General features: G+C 34.9%; 1 protein-coding gene across 19 annotated transcripts in view; it reads left to right on the forward strand.

The window, feature by feature from the left end:
- LOC149935823 (uncharacterized) overlaps positions 1-14381 on the forward strand; it is a 31089-nt gene extending 16708 nt beyond the window's left edge. For 2 of the 19 annotated variants that reach the window (XR_016482281.1, XR_016482291.1), the window contains 10 exons: positions 9597-9686; positions 9756-9792; positions 10054-10191; positions 10631-10767; positions 10824-10994; positions 11531-11617; positions 11688-12112; positions 12195-12364; positions 12463-12761; positions 12856-14381. Coding sequence is in view for 8 of the 19 variants with exons in the window: in XM_090180779.1 (XP_090036905.1) it covers positions 9597-9686; positions 9756-9792; positions 10054-10191; positions 10591-10636 (311 nt within the window). In the remaining 11 variants the exon portion in view is untranslated. The other 17 variants (XR_016482288.1, XR_016482287.1, XR_016482285.1 and 14 more) reach the window with 17 other exon arrangements.
- Positions 14382-18595: the final 4214 nt, after the last annotated feature.

The following is an 18595-nucleotide window of genomic DNA, read 5'->3' on the forward strand; positions in this document are numbered from 1 at the left end:
AATTTCGGTGAATTGGTTCAAAATATATTTGAATATATTCAAAATTTCGTATTGAAAAGCCAAAAATTTCAATTTTTGGATAAAAATTATATTTCGAAAAAACAAATTTTGTCGAGACTCAAAGTTTGAGAAACTTAGTTTCTTAACCCAGCGGTTCCCAATTTTGTTTTGCCCCAACTAATTTTTTTTAATTATCTTTAAAGACTCTTGACGCAAACAAAGATGGCCGGGCTGCGAATTCTCGGAACCCCAGGGTAATTCCGCGGAACACCTTTTGGGAACCGCTGTCTTAACCTAATGTATTTGTAGAAAAAATATTATTAAAATTAAAAATTAGGCATTTTTCCGTGTGGTCGATTTCACACGGAATGACTCGCATATGAATTTATATTCCGAGGTGTTGTGTCTGAAATGGAAAAATTTCACAAACCAAGCCAAACATCCTCCAATCCTATAAACAATCCTCACTTGTCGGAAGGATGTTTTATTAAAGTGCCTATTAAAGTCTAGCCGAAAAAGCGTTGTTATTGAACTAGAAAAATTAATAAAGTTAAACATCCGCCAGCTTTTCCCACGGTGATGATCATGGGTTGGAATTGTGAGTGGGAAGGTGATGGGGGTAGAAATCAGACATGATGATCGGCGGTATTCCGCGGACTTTCATTGGAAAGTTGCGACACGCCTTCTTCCTTTCCACGTTCTTCATTGGGCGTGAAATCAGATGGCGCATTTCGTCAACAGGGACGTATTGCGACATGTGATTTCGCGCCCAATGAAATCTCAAGAAGGCGTGTCACAACTTTCCTAGGAAAGTGCGAAGAATACTCCCATTGAATAGAGCTTTCATTTCAATCAATTCATTTCGAACTACAATACAGCGATTCAACTAGAAAATGTAAGTATAACTTAGTTGCTTAGCTGGGAAACGAACTAGATTTACGGATTTTAGCTTATCGTGTTTTACCGGGTATTTTCGAATTTGCAAATTTGCAACCTCTCGGATTTATAAGGATAGTTTAAACGACTTTCGTTCCGGACATAGTCGAATATTCGGCTTTTTGAAATTTCTTTCCAACGAGACTTAGAAATATTTTCGAATTTGCAAATTTGCAACCTCTCGGATTTATAAGGATAGTTTAAACGACTTTCGTTCCGGACATAGTCGAATATTCGGCTTTATGAAATTTCTTTCCAACGAGACTTAGAAATATTTTCGAATTTGCAAATTTGCAACCTCTCGGATTTATAAGGATAGTTTAAACGACTTTCGTTCCGGACATAGTCGAATATTCGGCTTTATGAAATTTCTTTCCAACGAGACTTAGAAATATTTTCGAATTTGCAAATTTGTAACCTCTCGGATTTATAAGGATAGTTTAAACGACTTTCGTTCCGGACATAGTCGAATATTCGGCTTTATGAAATTTCTTTCCAACGAGACTTAGAAATATTTTCGAATTTGCAAATTTGTAACCTCTCGGATTTATAAGGATAGTTTAAACGACTTTCGTTCCGGACATAGTCGAATATTCGGCTTTATGAAATTTCTTTCCAACGAGACTTAGAAATATTTTCGAATTTGCAAATTTGCAACCTCTCGGATTTATAAGGATAGTTTAAACGACTTTCGTTCCGGAATTAGTCGAATATTCGGCTTTTTGAAATTTCTTTCCAACGAGACTTAGAAATATTTTCGAATTTGCAAATTTGCAACCTCTCGGATTTATAAGGATAGTTTAAACGACTTTCGTTCCGGACATAGTCGAATATTCGGCTTTATGAAATTTCTTTCCAACGAGACTTAGAAATATTTTCGAATTTGCAAATTTGTAACCTCTCGGATTTATAAGGATAGTTTAAACGACTTTCGTTCCGGACATAGTCGAATATTCGGCTTTATGAAATTTCTTTCCAACGAGACTTAGAAATATTTTCGAATTTGCAAATTTGTAACCTCTCGGATTTATAAGGATAGTTTAAACGACTTTCGTTCCGGACATAGTCGAATATTCGGCTTTATGAAATTTCTTTCCAACGAGACTTAGAAATATTTTCGAATTTGCAAATTTGCAACCTCTCGGATTTATAAGGATAGTTTAAACGACTTTCGTTCCGGAATTAGTCGAATATTCGGCTTTTTGAAATTTCTTTCCAACGAGACTTAGAAATATTTTCGAATTTGCAAATTTGTAACCTCTCGGATTTATAAGGATAGTTTAAACGACTTTCGTTCCGGAATTAGTCGAATATTCGGCTTTTTGAAATTTCTTTCCAACGAGACTTAGAAATATTTTCGAATTTGCAAATTTGCAACCTCTCGGATTTATAAGGATAGTTTAAACGACTTTCGTTCCGGACATAGTCGAATATTCGGCTTTATGAAATTTCTTTCCAACGAGACTTAGAAATATTTTCGAATTTGCAAATTTGTAACCTCTCGGATTTATAAGGATAGTTTAAACGACTTTCGTTCCGGACATAGTCGAATATTCGGCTTTATGAAATTTCTTTCCAACGAGACTTAGAAATATTTTCGAATTTGCAAATTTGTAACCTCTCGGATTTATAAGGATAGTTTAAACGACTTTCGTTCCGGACATAGTCGAATATTCGGCTTTATGAAATTTCTTTCCAACGAGACTTAGAAATATTTTCGAATTTGCAAATTTGCAACCTCTCGGATTTATAAGGATAGTTTAAACGACTTTCGTTCCGGAATTAGTCGAATATTCGGCTTTTTGAAATTTCTTTCCAACGAGACTTAGAAATATTTTCGAATTTGCAAATTTGTAACCTCTCGGATTTATAAGGATAGTTTAAACGACTTTCGTTCCGGAATTAGTCGAATATTCGGCTTTTTGAAATTTCTTTCCAACGAGACTTAGAAATATTTTCGAATTTGCAAATTTGCAACCTCTCGGATTTATAAGGATAGTTTAAACGACTTTCGTTCCGGACATAGTCGAATATTCGGCTTTTTGAAATTTCTTTCCAACGAGACTTAGAAATATTTTCGAATTTGCAAATTTGCAACCTCTCGGATTTATAAGGATAGTTTAAACGACTTTCGTTCCGGAATTAGTCGAATATTCGGCTTTTTGAAATTTCTTTCCAACGAGACTTAGAAATATTTTCGAATTTGCAAATTTGTAACCTCTCGGATTTATAAGGATAGTTTAAACGACTTTCGTTCCGGACATAGTCGAATATTCGGCTTTTTGAAATTTCTTTCCAACGAGACTTAGAAATATTTTCGAATTTGCAAATTTGCAACCTCTCGGATTTATAAGGATAGTTTAAACGACTTTCGTTCCGGACATAGTCGAATATTCGGCTTTTTGAAATTTCTTTCCAACGAGACTTAGAAATATTTTCGAATTTGCAAATTTGCAACCTCTCGGATTTATAAGGATAGTTTAAACGACTTTCGTTCCGGAATTAGTCGAATATTCGGCTTTTTGAAATTTCTTTCCAACGAGACTTAGAAATATTTTCGAATTTGCAAATTTGTAACCTCTCGGATTTATAAGGATAGTTTAAACGACTTTCGTTCCGGAATTAGTCGAATATTCGGCTTTTTGAAATTTCTTTCCAACGAGACTTAGAAATATTTTCGAATTTGCAAATTTGCAACCTCTCGGATTTATAAGGATAGTTTAAACGACTTTCGTTCCGGACATAGTCGAATATTCGGCTTTATGAAATTTCTTTCCAACGAGACTTAGAAATATTTTCGAATTTGCAAATTTGTAACCTCTCGGATTTATAAGGATAGTTTAAACGACTTTCGTTCCGGACATAGTCGAATATTCGGCTTTATGAAATTTCTTTCCAACGAGACTTAGAAATATTTTCGAATTTGCAAATTTGTAACCTCTCGGATTTATAAGGATAGTTTAAACGACTTTCGTTCCGGACATAGTCGAATATTCGGCTTTATGAAATTTCTTTCCAACGAGACTTAGAAATATTTTCGAATTTGCAAATTTGCAACCTCTCGGATTTATAAGGATAGTTTAAACGACTTTCGTTCCGGAATTAGTCGAATATTCGGCTTTTTGAAATTTCTTTCCAACGAGACTTAGAAATATTTTCGAATTTGCAAATTTGTAACCTCTCGGATTTATAAGGATAGTTTAAACGACTTTCGTTCCGGAATTAGTCGAATATTCGGCTTTTTGAAATTTCTTTCCAACGAGACTTAGAAATATTTTCGAATTTGCAAATTTGCAACCTCTCGGATTTATAAGGATAGTTTAAACGACTTTCGTTCCGGACATAGTCGAATATTCGGCTTTTTGAAATTTCTTTCCAACGAGACTTAGAAATATTTTCGAATTTGCAAATTTGCAACCTCTCGGATTTATAAGGATAGTTTAAACGACTTTCGTTCCGGAATTAGTCGAATATTCGGCTTTTTGAAATTTCTTTCCAACGAGACTTAGAAATATTTTCGAATTTGCAAATTTGTAACCTCTCGGATTTATAAGGATAGTTTAAACGACTTTCGTTCCGGACATAGTCGAATATTCGGCTTTTTGAAATTTCTTTCCAACGAGACTTAGAAATATTTTCGAATTTGCAAATTTGCAACCTCTCGGATTTATAAGGATAGTTTAAACGACTTTCGTTCCGGACATAGTCGAATATTCGGCTTTTTGAAATTTCTTTCCAACGAGACTTAGAAATATTTTCGAATTTGCAAATTTGCAACCTCTCGGATTTATAAGGATAGTTTAAACGACTTTCGTTCCGGAATTAGTCGAATATTCGGCTTTTTGAAATTTCTTTCCAACGAGACTTAGAAATATTTTCGAATTTGCAAATTTGTAACCTCTCAGATTTATAAGGATAGTTTAAACGACTTTCGTTCCGGACATAGTCGAATATTCGGCTTTTTGAAATTTCTTTCCAACGAGACTTAGAAATATTTTCGAATTTGCAAATTTGCAACCTCTCGGATTTATAAGGATAGTTTAAACGACTTTCGTTCCGGACATAGTCGAATATTCGGCTTTTTGAAATTTCTTTCCAACGAGACTTAGAAATATTTTCGAATTTGCAAATTTGCAACCTCTCGGATTTATAAGGATAGTTTAAACGACTTTCGTTCCGGACATAGTCGAATATTCGGCTTTATGAAATTTCTTTCCAACGAGACTTAGAAATATTTTCGAATTTGCAAATTTGCAACCTCTCGGATTTATAAGGATAGTTTAAACGACTTTCGTTCCGGAATTAGTCGAATATTCGGCTTTTTGAAATTTCTTTCCAACGAGACTTAGAAATATTTTCGAATTTGCAAATTTGTAACCTCTCGGATTTATAAGGATAGTTTAAACGACTTTCGTTCCGGACATAGTCGAATATTCGGCTTTTTGAAATTTCTTTCCAACGAGACTTAGAAATATTTTCGAATTTGCAAATTTGCAACCTCTCGGATTTATAAGGATAGTTTAAACGACTTTCGTTCCGGACATAGTCGAATATTCGGCTTTTTGAAATTTCTTTCCAACGAGACTTAGAAATATTTTCGAATTTGCAAATTTGCAACCTCTCGGATTTATAAGGATAGTTTAAACGACTTTCGTTCCGGAATTAGTCGAATATTCGGCTTTTTGAAATTTCTTTCCAACGAGACTTAGAAATATTTTCGAATTTGCAAATTTGTAACCTCTCAGATTTATAAGGATAGTTTAAACGACTTTCGTTCCGGACATAGTCGAATATTCGGCTTTTTGAAATTTCTTTCCAACGAGACTTAGAAATATTTTCGAATTTGCAAATTTGCAACCTCTCGGATTTATAAGGATAGTTTAAACGACTTTCGTTCCGGACATAGTCGAATATTCGGCTTTTTGAAATTTCTTTCCAACGAGACTTAGAAATATTTTCGAATTTGCAAATTTGCAACCTCTCGGATTTATAAGGATAGTTTAAACGACTTTCGTTCCGGACATAGTCGAATATTCGGCTTTATGAAATTTCTTTCCAACGAGACTTAGAAATATTTTCTAATTTGCAAATTTGCAACCTCTCGGATTTATAAGGATAGTTTAAACGACTTTCGTTCCGGAATTAGTCGAATATTCGGCTTTTTGAAATTTCTTTCCAACGAGACTTAGAAATATTTTCGAATTTGCAAATTTGTAACCTCTCGGATTTATAAGGATAGTTTAAACGACTTTCGTTCCGGACATAGTCGAATATTCGGCTTTTTGAAATTTCTTTCCAACGAGACTTAGAAATATTTTCGAATTTGCAAATTTGCAACCTCTCGGATTTATAAGGATAGTTGAAACGACTTTCGTTCGATTTTACGAGGTATTTAAGAAAAAAAAAAGGTGAAGCTTAAATTTCGGAGGCTTATTGTAGGACCCAGATTAATTTTATTGATTTTGAAATTTCATCCAATATTTCCTAGGACGATTTAGCTGGCGGGAAAGACGTTACATCGTGGGTCCCGTTTTTTATTTCTCATTTTTATTTTATTTCGGCCGGTCTTTATAATTAGTTACATCGTGGGTCCGTATTTATTCTCATTTTAATTTTATTTCGGTCTGTCTTTATTATTAGTTCGTTAGACAGTTTCAGTCGTTTTAATTCTGTAGTATCTCGATTTTACGAGGTATTTAAGAAAAAAAAAAGGTGAAGCTTAAATTTCGGAGGCTTATTGTAGGACCCAGATTAATTTTATTGATTTTGAAATTTCATCCAATATTTCCTAGGACGATTTAGCTGGCGGGAAAGACGTTACATCGTGGGTCCCGTTTTTTATTTCTCATTTTTATTTTAGTTCGGCCGGTCTTTATAATTAGTTACATCGTGGGTCCGTATTTATTCTCATTTTAATTTTATTTCGGTCTGTCTTTATTATTAGTTCGTTAGACAGTTTTAAGTCGTTTTAATTCTGTAGTATCTCGATTTTACGAGGTATTTAAGAAAAAAAAAAGGTGAAGCTTAAATTTCGGAGGCTTATTGTAGGACCCAGATTAATTTTATTGATTTTGAAATTTCATCCAATATTTCCTAGGACGATTTAGCTGGCGGGAAAGACGTTACATCGTGGGTCCCGTTTTTTATTTCTCATTTTTATTTTAGTTCGGCCGGTCTTTATAATTAGTTACATCGTGGGTCCGTATTTATTCTCATTTTAATTTTATTTCGGTCTGTCTTTATTATTAGTTCGTTAGACAGTTTTAAGTCGTTTTAATTCTGTAGTATCTCGATTTTACGAGGTATTTAAGAAAAAAAAAAGGTGAAGCTTAAATTTCGGAGGCTTATTGTAGGACCCAGATTAATTTTATTGATTTTGAAATTTCATCCAATATTTCCTAGGACGATTTAGCTGGCGGGAAAGACGTTACATCGTGGGTCCCGTTTTTTATTTCTCATTTTTATTTTAGTTCGGCCGGTCTTTATAATTAGTTACATCGTGGGTCCGTATTTATTCTCATTTTAATTTTATTTCGGTCTGTCTTTATTATTAGTTCGTTAGACAGTTTTAAGTCGTTTTAATTCTGTAGTATCTCGATTTTACGAGGTATTTAAGAAAAAAAAAAGGTGAAGCTTAAATTTCGGAGGCTTATTGTAGGACCTAGATTAATTTTATTGATTTTGAAATTTCATCCCCGCTGACCAATATTCTGGAACACACGCGTTGTCCGTCGCGAATGATTACCAACCAGAAGGTGAAGAAATATTTCAATCAGCGAATCAGTACCAGAATTCCAGGCAGTAAACACAACTTATTTCGATCAATATTTGACGGACACCGCGTCAAAAACAGTTGACATTCCGACATCAGTAACAGACTTGGAAGGCAATGCTAGTGAAAGTAACGTTGCCCTCTCTGAATATCCATCTCAACCAGAAACGACATAGTACCAATGTGTCAAACAGACTCAGGGTTGCCAAATTTTTTGATTTTTTTTCAAAAAACCAAATAAATCTATTTTTTCGATTTAAATCATGTTTTTTTTTATTTAAATTGATTTTATTTTTAACCTATTCATTTATAGTGTAAATAACGTTTTTTTAGGTGTTTTTTGTTTAAATAACGAAACCTTTTAATATTTTATAAAGTATTTTATTAATTTTGTAATCAAATATTTCAAATTTTGAATAGGAACGCTCAAGTTAATTCTAGTTAACTTGTCACTTTATCACAGTTGAAATTATAATACACAGTGACAATCTTCATTATTCGTTATCGCTATATGGTAAACTTGATACAGAAGTTGAATTAGTTAAAATATACGAAGCTTGAAATCGACTACTAGTTAATTTTTTTAGTGATTCATCCAAGTATAATATAATGAAATTGGGAACTTTACTAATTTAATAAACCATATTGCATTGTACTATTTTGGTTTGCGACGGAGTAATTTGTCAAATCGATAGTATGATCTATCGAATGGGATCGGTTATTGAACGTGCTTTGTCCACCACCTTGGCCATTGCCACTGTTTAGTATGGTACAATAATTTGAACACTCGTTTTTCTTAAGCGCCGATTGTATGATTGTTATGTTAAACATTGAATGTAGAGTCGTTCCAATTTCGGTATATTTTTCGTGTATGTCTGCTGCCTCCGGTTTAACTTCGTCGCTCAATACGTCCGATATAATATGTTGGGCGACGTGGTCACAAATTATACCGCAATTTATCATGGCCGAATCTATAGGTGGTATATTCGGATGTTGTTCGAATGGGTTATAATTTTCTATAGGGACAGTTCCCGATGCGATAACCACCGGTCGTTCGAAATTTTTTAAACAGAAACTGTCGAACATTGCCTCGTTAAGATATATATGTAACCAGCTATTAGCTATATCGTGTTCGTACCACAATGGTTCTGGTAACTCCATCCATGTGTTCGACATACTAACCTTTTTAAAATAAATGTTATTATATTTTAAAATATTAGAAACAACATTAGGGATCGCTCTAACGCTGTTTTTCGAATTGGAAGCTTCTATCATTAAAGACCCGAATAACACGTCCAGATACGCTCGTATGTTATACGATATTTGCTTGGGGACATCGCCGTTATCGCCAAATTTAGCGTTCAAATCTTTATTTCGAATTTGTGGTTTTATAAGCGTACCCCCTGCCAATTTTAATACATCGATCGGTGGCGATATGTTTTTTCCATTTAAATTAGGCTCGATGTAATCAATATTCCCCAGGCCATCGCCGTCTTGGCCTTTATCGTTTACGATAGAAAATATGTCCACGTATTTGGTCGTGGGGTCATCTTCGGGTCTACTTTTCCGTTTAAGTGGGTCAGAAATTGATTCCACAATAGCTGTTTTGGGGTTTTTCGCGTTTCTACGCCTCTTGTTTCCATTCATAATGAATTACAACAACTCTATATATCTATATTTACCACCAAACTTTAATTTTAAATATCAGGACCTATCGTTATACCGTATTTTTTTAAAGAGCCAACTCCTCTCCTTTTTTTTTCTCCTATAATTTCACGAAATTTCCTATAATACTCTATATTTTAACTCAAAAGTCCGATGAGATTAAAATAGTTGATATTTTACTCTTATAAATCTTTATAAAGTTCTTTATTTTTCTATATTTCAGTGAGAAATAGCACTGAAAATAAAACAACGAAGTATCCGGTAAAACTTAATATGACGTCCAAGGTGTCTGATAACGGGAAAAATATGAAAGGTACTATAGGTTAAATAGGTTTGAAATGCTGCATTTTTAAGGAAACGAATTAATTTTTATGTATTATAGCCTCGGAATACCTGAATATTGCAAAGGAAAGCAGAAGGTATGCTTAGAGTATTATATTTAATGATTCCCTAAAAAAAAGAAATAGTGACCGTTTTTGTAGAATAAATGAATGGTTTTGAGGTGTGAAAAATAGTTTCTTTCAAAAATTTATTTGCCTAATTTTTTTTGGGGGGTCATTTTAAATTACCTTACTTTTGGGGACCATTTTAAAATGACTTGGACTTTTCCCTGTCATTTTGGAATGATTTCCAAATTCCCCGACCTTTCGGAAACCTTTTAAAATTCCCTGACTTTTCAGAAACCTTTTAAAATTCCCCGACCTTTTGGAAACATTTTCGAATTTCCTGACTTCGGCATGTTTTCCAGGTCGTGTGCGAACCCTAGCTGTATTGAGTTTGGCAATAGCGAACTCATTAATATTGTACGGAGAGGCACGGTAAAGTGTACTTTGTTCTTTCAACATTAAGTTTCATATTATAATAAATTAGTTAACAATAATATATGGTTCAAGAATCATTTGTAATAATTTTTTTTATAGTTAAAATAAATTTGAGTGTTCAAAAGTTCAAACCACAGTAAAATTGGTATTAATTAAATTGAAAAAAATCATGCTAGAGGTACAATCATATTACCATTCCCTTAAAGACTTGCATTTCATTTTAATTTTTTTAAGTACGCTCGCAAATTGGCCATTTGACTGGCAATTCTATTCACACTGCTCCAGTCAAATATCTGACTGACACATTTTTTTAAAATTTAATCACGTTGGTTCTTGTAATTAAATTATTTAATTATATAATTGACAAATAATTTTTTTTCATCATTGTTTTGCCAGTTTCTTAATTTCCAGTAGCTTTTTCTTCCTTGAAAACAAGGTTTGAGAAAACTAACGTAGGCAGTTTTGGAGATACCTTCATTTCTTAAGGGGCGTTATCCATCATAACACCGGTTATAAGCATTTGATAGATCAGATTCGTTTAAATGATTGAAATGCGAGTTTCTATACCACTAGGTGAGTTTATGTAGAAATTTGCAAATTGGTTTTACATATATTTAATTATTTTTAAGGTGTTCTGACGAAAAAGCCGTTTCTGTGGTGAAGGTTTTACTGTTTCCGCAGTATAATGGAGAGTAGTAAACCAGAAATGACATTTTTATATCATTCGATGGCTTAACATTCAGCAAGAAGGGGAATGGGAATAAAACCGAAAGAGACAAAGAATTTGACCAGAGTAGAGAGTAAGTAGTTCTTAATTCGAATATATTAATGCATGCACGTACGTAAGTGTGATTGGATGCGTGTATGCGTTTATGAATATGTTTATGTATGAGTGGATAAGTCAGGGATTTTTAAAATTAGGGGTGGGGGTGGAAGTCAGGAATTTAAATAACATCATATCATTGGGTATCTTCTCTTTTGGGGCGTCATGTCTGGCACTTTTTCCCCAGAGAGGAGAGAGATGCTCTCAGCATGTTTGTTGTAAAATATAATTAAGTTAATGATATTAAAAAAAAATTGTTCCACTTTGTACTTTTACCCATGAAATCAGGGATATTGCTAAAAAGGAGTCAGGGATAACCTGGATAAGTCAGGGATTTAAATCCAAAAATTTCGTGCGAACCCTGAGAAATTATTTTGGATATTTGTGTAAATGTGAATACCTATGCATGAATTGTTTTTTTTATATCAGTGGCCGATGAAATACCTTGAATATATTTGTACGTATGCAAATGTGGGTTGATGTATGGATATTCATTCGCTTCATTTTTTTCAGAATCTCATAAAGAAATTCCAAAGCTGTAAATAAGAGGATTTGAATAACGTTTGAAGTAAATTTTCTTCAATGTTTCTAATCTCAAATGTAATAAATTATTAATTAATTATTCTTCTTCCAGTAATCATAATGGCGGTAGTAATTTTTTTTTTTTTAGGCAAGGCTTAACCTAGAAGGGCAATATAGATGATGTTCAATACTCAGGAAAAAACATTTGTTATTGGGAAGCCCCGGACGAAATTAATTACATTGAAGATGGGTATTTAAAATATGGTGGTAAAAAGACCCCAGAGAAACAAATTGCAGGGGTTTAAAAAAAATGACAGATCTGGCTGACCACGCAACTGGTTCACCTCGTCCACAGTTCAACCTTTTCAAGTTGTCACGTTTAATTGTGCCCAAACTGCTTATTCTCACCCCCCCCCCCCCCCCCCAGAATACCAAAATAAAATCCCAATCCCCTTACATAATGTTTTGGTTCAAAGCTTAAACATTACTCTGTAGTTATTTAAATTTTATTCTTAAGCAGACTAAAGAATGATTTACACACCATTGCAACCAAGGAGCACCTTCTATATAATGGTAATTAGCTATAGTGTTAAAATAACAATGTAAATGAAAATTCTAATAACTGTTTTTTGATCTGTTTGTACCTGTTCTTTAGTAACTTCTGGAACGTCTTGGGCTCTCTCTCTCTCTCTCAATTACTTGCCCGCTTTCTCTTAGTCTGCGATCAACATCTATGAACGTGCGACGATCTGCTACCCTTATTTGCGGGAAAACCTCACACTTTCGAGCTTCCTTGCCATCTCCCCCAGACCAATGATACCTTAGGTGCATATCCACATATTTGGGAATAAGTAAAATGTAGTCGAATGAAAAATAAGACTTTTTTTTTTATTAAAAAAAACCCCAATTGTTTTCTTCTACAGAACTGACTTGATTGAGCTAAACAAATACATCAAGAGAGATAGAGAGAACTATTCCAGTTGCCAGCAGTCGACTAAACTCTTGGACAACTAGAAGATGCCATAATGTTTTCAAAGCTTGACGCTGTCATCGGATACTGGCAAATAAATACTAGCTCTTGATCCAGAATCGGTACGTCGCACCACCTTTCAACGACGTTCAATTTTATCCTCAATGGTAAACACCACCACAAGCGGACTTAAGAATGATTTTCACCCCATTGCAACCAATTCGTCTTCTCCCAGGAGCGTCTTCGATTATGGTAATTAGCCATAGTATAGTGTTAAAATAATAATACTTCGGAGGAAATTTCTAATAACTGTTTTTTTTTATTCTGGTATTTGCCGGTTCTTTAGTAGCTTTTAGAACATCTTGGGCTCTCTCTCTCGATAACTTGCTGGTGGTACTTTCCCGCTTTCTCTTGCTGCATTCTTTAAAACTTATTTAATGGCTCGAGTGTGGACACCATTCGTCAAAGATGTCGGTAGTTTCGTTGGCAGTGATTAATTAGTGATTATTCGAAATGGATTGTCGGAGTATCTGAGACTTGAAATTAGCACCGGGGTCAAGAAGTGTCTGGACTGCGTGGGATGTTCCTTCGATTGTTGCAATGTGTATGGCCGCGTGTAAGCACTCAAAATTGCCGGCTCGTATGGCTGTCAATAGTGGAGGCAAGTGCCTGTGTTTGACTTGTAGATTTACCAGCGATTCACTTTCTAAAAGAAATATCAGCGAAGTTACTCTATCGTTAACTACCGCGAAATCTAGAGCTGAATAATGGTCCCTATTACGGTCCACATTGTTAAGGAGCCAAAATCGGGTTTCGTCATCACCGGCTTTTTGCAGCAATTTTCCCAAGCGTTCGACGTCTCCTTCGGCGGAAGACTCGAAAGAACTCCTCGATCAAACTCTTTTTCGCGCGCAACGATTCATTCGACACATTCGTACCTGGAAATGCCAACGCTGCCGCCATAAAATAGATAAGTTCTTCCGATATCAAAGTCTTATCATGCATTATTTCCCAAATAATAATATCTCGAAGGATTTTGGAGCAAGAAGAATGAAAATTAAAAAATATGTCGGCGTGTGGTGATTTGTGTGGTGAATTGAACTTCGAATAAGTCGATATTTTGCATCTTCAGCCTCTTGTGTCTCCAAACCATTTTCGATAAATATGTTAACCACAGTTTCAAATATAATTATCGGTATAATATAATTTAAAAAAGTTATCAGTATTTCACAAAAAAAATTCAGTAGGAATGAGTTTTTGTAATGTACGCTTAGGTTTAGTATCGAAGTTGATTCTTAGAAATATGTTTACAATTAAACTATAGTACGCTCTCAAAAAAATAGTACCATTTGTAATATTAGGCAAAATTGAATCTAATTTTTTTTTATAACTTATGGGATTTCCTATCTCATATTCGATAGATTGAATGATTTTGAAGTGTTCAGTAACTCCCTGGGAACTAAACGCACACCTATGAAAAAAAAGTGTAGGCATAACTACAGTTAATAGCAAGTGACACCCAATTTGAAATTTAAAAAAAAAAGGGAAAGTGTGGACATTTGCTCCCGCTAAGCCTAGGCCTAGGATTCTCAGCCGAAATGCCAAAAGACAGTTACTTATTTTATTATTAACTTAAAGGGGAATTTAACCTCGGGTATTTGGTGTGGAACAGCAACTTTTGCAGCTCCGGCCGCTCTTAACTTGGCCTTTTTAAATGTTTGGCGCCACTGTACAGGGTAATTTGAAAAATTTAAGGGGTCTTCCATAAAGATTTCTTTGCAGGTTATATTCACTTTAAAGTAGAGGACCCAACTGTAAATCAGTGAGAAACTGAGGTGGTGATCCTAATAAAGCTATTATTTATTTATTTAATTAATACCAATTTTACTTTGGTTTGAACTTTTGAACACTCAAAATTTATTTTAATTATAAAAAATTGTTACAAATGATTCTTGAACCCATTCGGAGATTCCATGTACGGTTTATATGGGGTTATTTTGAAAGTGTCTCTTTTTTTTTAATTATATATTATTTTTAACCATTTTATTTTAATATGAAACTTAATGTTGAAAGACCAAAGCAAACTTTACCGTACATCTCGAGCAATCAAATGGAAAACGCTATTAATGAGTTCGTTATTGCCAAACTCAATACAGGCAGATACAGGGTTCGTACACGACCTGGAAAACCTGCCAAAGTCACCAAATTTGAAAATGTTTCCAAAAGGTCAGGGAATTTGGAAATCATTCCAAAATGACAGGGAAAAGTCCAAGGCATTTGAAGATGCCCCCCCCCCCCCAAAAAAGTACGGAAATTTAAAATGACCCTCCCCCCCCCCCCCCAAAAAAAAATCAGGCAAATAATTTTTTTTGATAGAAAATAGTTTTCAAGATTTTCGCACCTCAAACCGTTAATTTATTCTACAACAATTTGCCAATTTGGTCAGGGGGGGGGGAGACCTGGATATGTCAGGTAATTTAATCCCGGAAATTATGTACGAACCCCGTTCCATTTTATAGAATTATATACTTCCTAAATTACGTACGTGATTAAATTAAAAAAATAATCTGTCGGTCAGAGCAGAGTGAATGGAATTTCCAGTTAATTTTGCCAATTTGTGAGCGAGTTAATAATGGACTCGTCGGGATTTATTTATGTTTCGAGTCCATTTCGAGTAATATTTAGGCCTTGGTGAAGGACTCGGGTACTGTCAGAGTCCGAGTACCCACTCAAAGATCCAATGTTGTAGGGTTATTTTGAAAGTGTCTCTTTTTTTTTTAATTATATATTATTGTTTACCATTTCATTTTAATATGAAACTTAATGTTGAAAGACCAAAGCAAACTTTACCGTACATCTCGAGCAATCAAATGGACAACGCTATTAATGAGTTCGTTATTGCCAAACTCAATACAGGCACAGGGTTCGCACACGACCTGGAAAACCTGCCAAAGTCAGGAAATTCGAAAATGTTTCCAAAAGGTCAGGGAATTTTAAAAGGTTTCCGAAAGGTCGGGGAATTTGGAAATCATTCCAAAATGACAGGGAAAAGTCCAAGGCATTTGAAGAAGGTCCCCCCCCCCCCCCCCCCAAAAAAGTACGGAAATTTAAAATGACCCCCCAAAGAAAATCAGGCAAATAATTTTTTTTGAAAGAAAATAGTTTTCAAGATCTTCACACCTCAAACCGTTAATTTATTCTACAAAAATTTGCCAATTTGGTCAGGGGGAAGACCTGGATATGTCAGGTAATTTAATCCCGGAAATTTTGTACGAACCCCGTTCCATTTTATAGAATTATATAATTACGTACGTGATTAAATTAAAAAAATAATCTGTCGGTCAGAGCAGAGTGAATGGAATTTCCAGTTAATTTTGCCAATTTGTGAGCGAGATAAATAATGGACTCGTCGGGATTTATTTATGTTTCGAGTCCATTTCGAGTAATATTTAGGCCTTGGTGAAGGACTCGGGTACTGTCAGAGTCCGAGTACCCACTCAAAGATCCCATGTTGTAGGGTTATATTGAAATTGTCTCTTTTTAATTATCTAATATTTAAAACCCGTTCATTTTATAGAAGTATTTTAATATGAAACTTAATGTTGAAGGAGCAAAGCAATATTAATGACTTCTTTATTGCCAAACTCATTGTCACGATTAAAAAAAATCACTCAATTCGTTCCTATTGTCATGGAAACTCTTAAGTTTAAGAAGTTGAAGGTTTCATTGTTTTAAAATTTTCCATTTGCCTGAATGGGGTGGAGCCGGGTTTAATCCCAGCTAGTGGCATTGGGTGAAAAATCCGGAACCACTCCATCTACGTAGAGTTTGCAAGTTCTCTCCCCCACTGGTTAAAAGGGGTTTTCCCCAGAGATCTTCGGTTTCCCCTCCCCATAAAAACTTGTTGAGGTTAGCGGTAATAGTAAGTGTATGGTTGGCTAACTGTTGGCTCGCGTGGCATGAAGGGCTGGCCGCCAACCTCCTACGCAATTTAACTCAGCCACTGGTTAAAAGGCCCTATAAGTCGCTAGATGACTTACGCCTGTAGTGGTAACTTGGGTATTAGCTTAGATGATTATTAATTAAAACACTTGTTGACCTCATTATCCTTCTCATCATTAGAGTTATTTGAAATATTTAAATGATAAATGTGCAATGTTTTTAATTAAACTCGTAAGAACAAAGTATGAAAATGTGTATTTTGTACAAGTTTTACAATAAATGTTTGAATTATCTTCCTTCAACTCTAATACCAAGACGACCGCGTCGAAGGAGTGAATCGCGTGTTGAAATACTCCCGGTGTCTTCCGAATCTGTTCGGTAGCGGCTTAGATCCTTGCCACCAAATCAATGTCAGAATCTAAAAGGTCCAGCGGAGTTAGGTCGGGTGATCTCGGAGGCCGTTAGGCTGAACCTCCTCTCCTTATCCATCCGCGTGGAAATCGCTGGTTCAGTTCTTTCCTGACCGCCAAGGCGTAGTGAGCGGGTTATTATTATAATTGGGTTAATGTTATTACTTAATTACTTTAGTTCGTTTTCTTAAAAATTGTATTTTAATGAAAACCTAAATATATTTGTAAATATAATTGTATTAAAAGTGAAATAAACATATCATATTCAATTCAAAATAATTTCCTAATTATTTTTAATTTTCTTGAAGTGGTCATAAAAAAATGTATTTCTTTTCTTTAAAAGTTGCGTCTGTAAGGACTTAAGAGAAGGAGGGAGGGAGGGAGGGGGGGGGGGGACTCTTTTTATAATCGCAATTTTAACTTTTGGGTTTTTGGTTTTCTCATTCCGAGATTTTCTATTCTATTTTTGTTTTATTTATTATTTGGCTATAAAATGGGCAAGAATATGGCGAGGGGCTGATCACTCCGCGTAATCGGTGTACAGAGCCGTACCTTTGACTGTACTAATAGGATTACGCGTAATCTTTGGCAGTGGTAACCTTTGACTGTACTAATGGGATTACGCGTAATCTTTGGCAGTGGTAATCTAACTCGTAAGTGTAATCCGGTGTACAGACGTTCTAAGAGTGGTTAGCCCCTCGGAATATGGGCTTTACGACGTCTCTATAAACGGAATATACATATGTTTTTCTACTTCAGGAGTAAAAGAAATGTTTCTTATAGTTTAAATACATACGTTTAGTAGCCCAATAGTGTGACTCCCAAAATTACTAGGATTAATAAAAAGGTTAAAATCTAACGTTTTTCCACCTTTTTTTTTTTACTGGTTCTTTATTTGGCCTTTTTTTTTATATTTTCTTCCTTTTTTTACGCATTCTGTATCCTAAATATTTTCTTATAATTCAAGTTAAAATTTTCTATTTTCTCTATAAATTTTCGTTTCATTTCCCCAGTCACCTTGCAAGTTATTATTATTATTATTATTAATATTATTATTATTATTTTTTAACTAATGGTTTCTGGCTTATGGTGGCCGTCGCGCAAATAGCTCTACGTCTGAAACAAACCGTTAGTGAAGAAATAGAGCTTGTGGCGCACTTATGCTGGGAGTGGGAGGATAATAGTTGAGAAAAGATACGTCGGTTTCCAAATAGCTGGCAGCAGCGCTCCGTTTACAGAACCCTTCATAAAGCGCATAGAGAGAGCGAGAGGTTTTGAAAACTGCATTAGGGGATGGGGGAGAGGGGGACCCGTAGAATGGTCATTTAACCATGTTATTTTCCATTGAACTATTTTCATTTTAAGTTGTCAAAAACATTTTTGATTGCCATGGCAAAACGGAAGGCCATCGTAACTTTTCCCTTTAGCTGTTTTCATCTTACATCTAGGTCTAACTATACCCCAACTTTAAACAAAATTGGTGATTATCACCTCGGGTCGTCTCCTTGTAAGTGCACGCGTGCACATTAAATAGGAGGGAGGGGGAAAAGTGGAGATGCTCGTGGGGGAGGACAATTTTGACTGGCATCTCCAACCTGATTCTGATTGGGTAAAATAAAGTCCCCGAAATCAAAGGGCCAATGGGTGTCTTAACTATGGCCAGAACTCTCCATGACCGCTCAACGCGAATAAAAGGGTTTTACGGATGACTCTTGATTTTAAATTAATTGAAAA

Source organism: Leiobunum rupestre, chromosome 7 (assembly GCF_980474605.1).
Source record: "Leiobunum rupestre chromosome 7, qqLeiRupe1.1.hap1, whole genome shotgun sequence".
Classification (NCBI taxonomy): domain Eukaryota; kingdom Metazoa; phylum Arthropoda; class Arachnida; order Opiliones; family Sclerosomatidae; genus Leiobunum; species Leiobunum rupestre.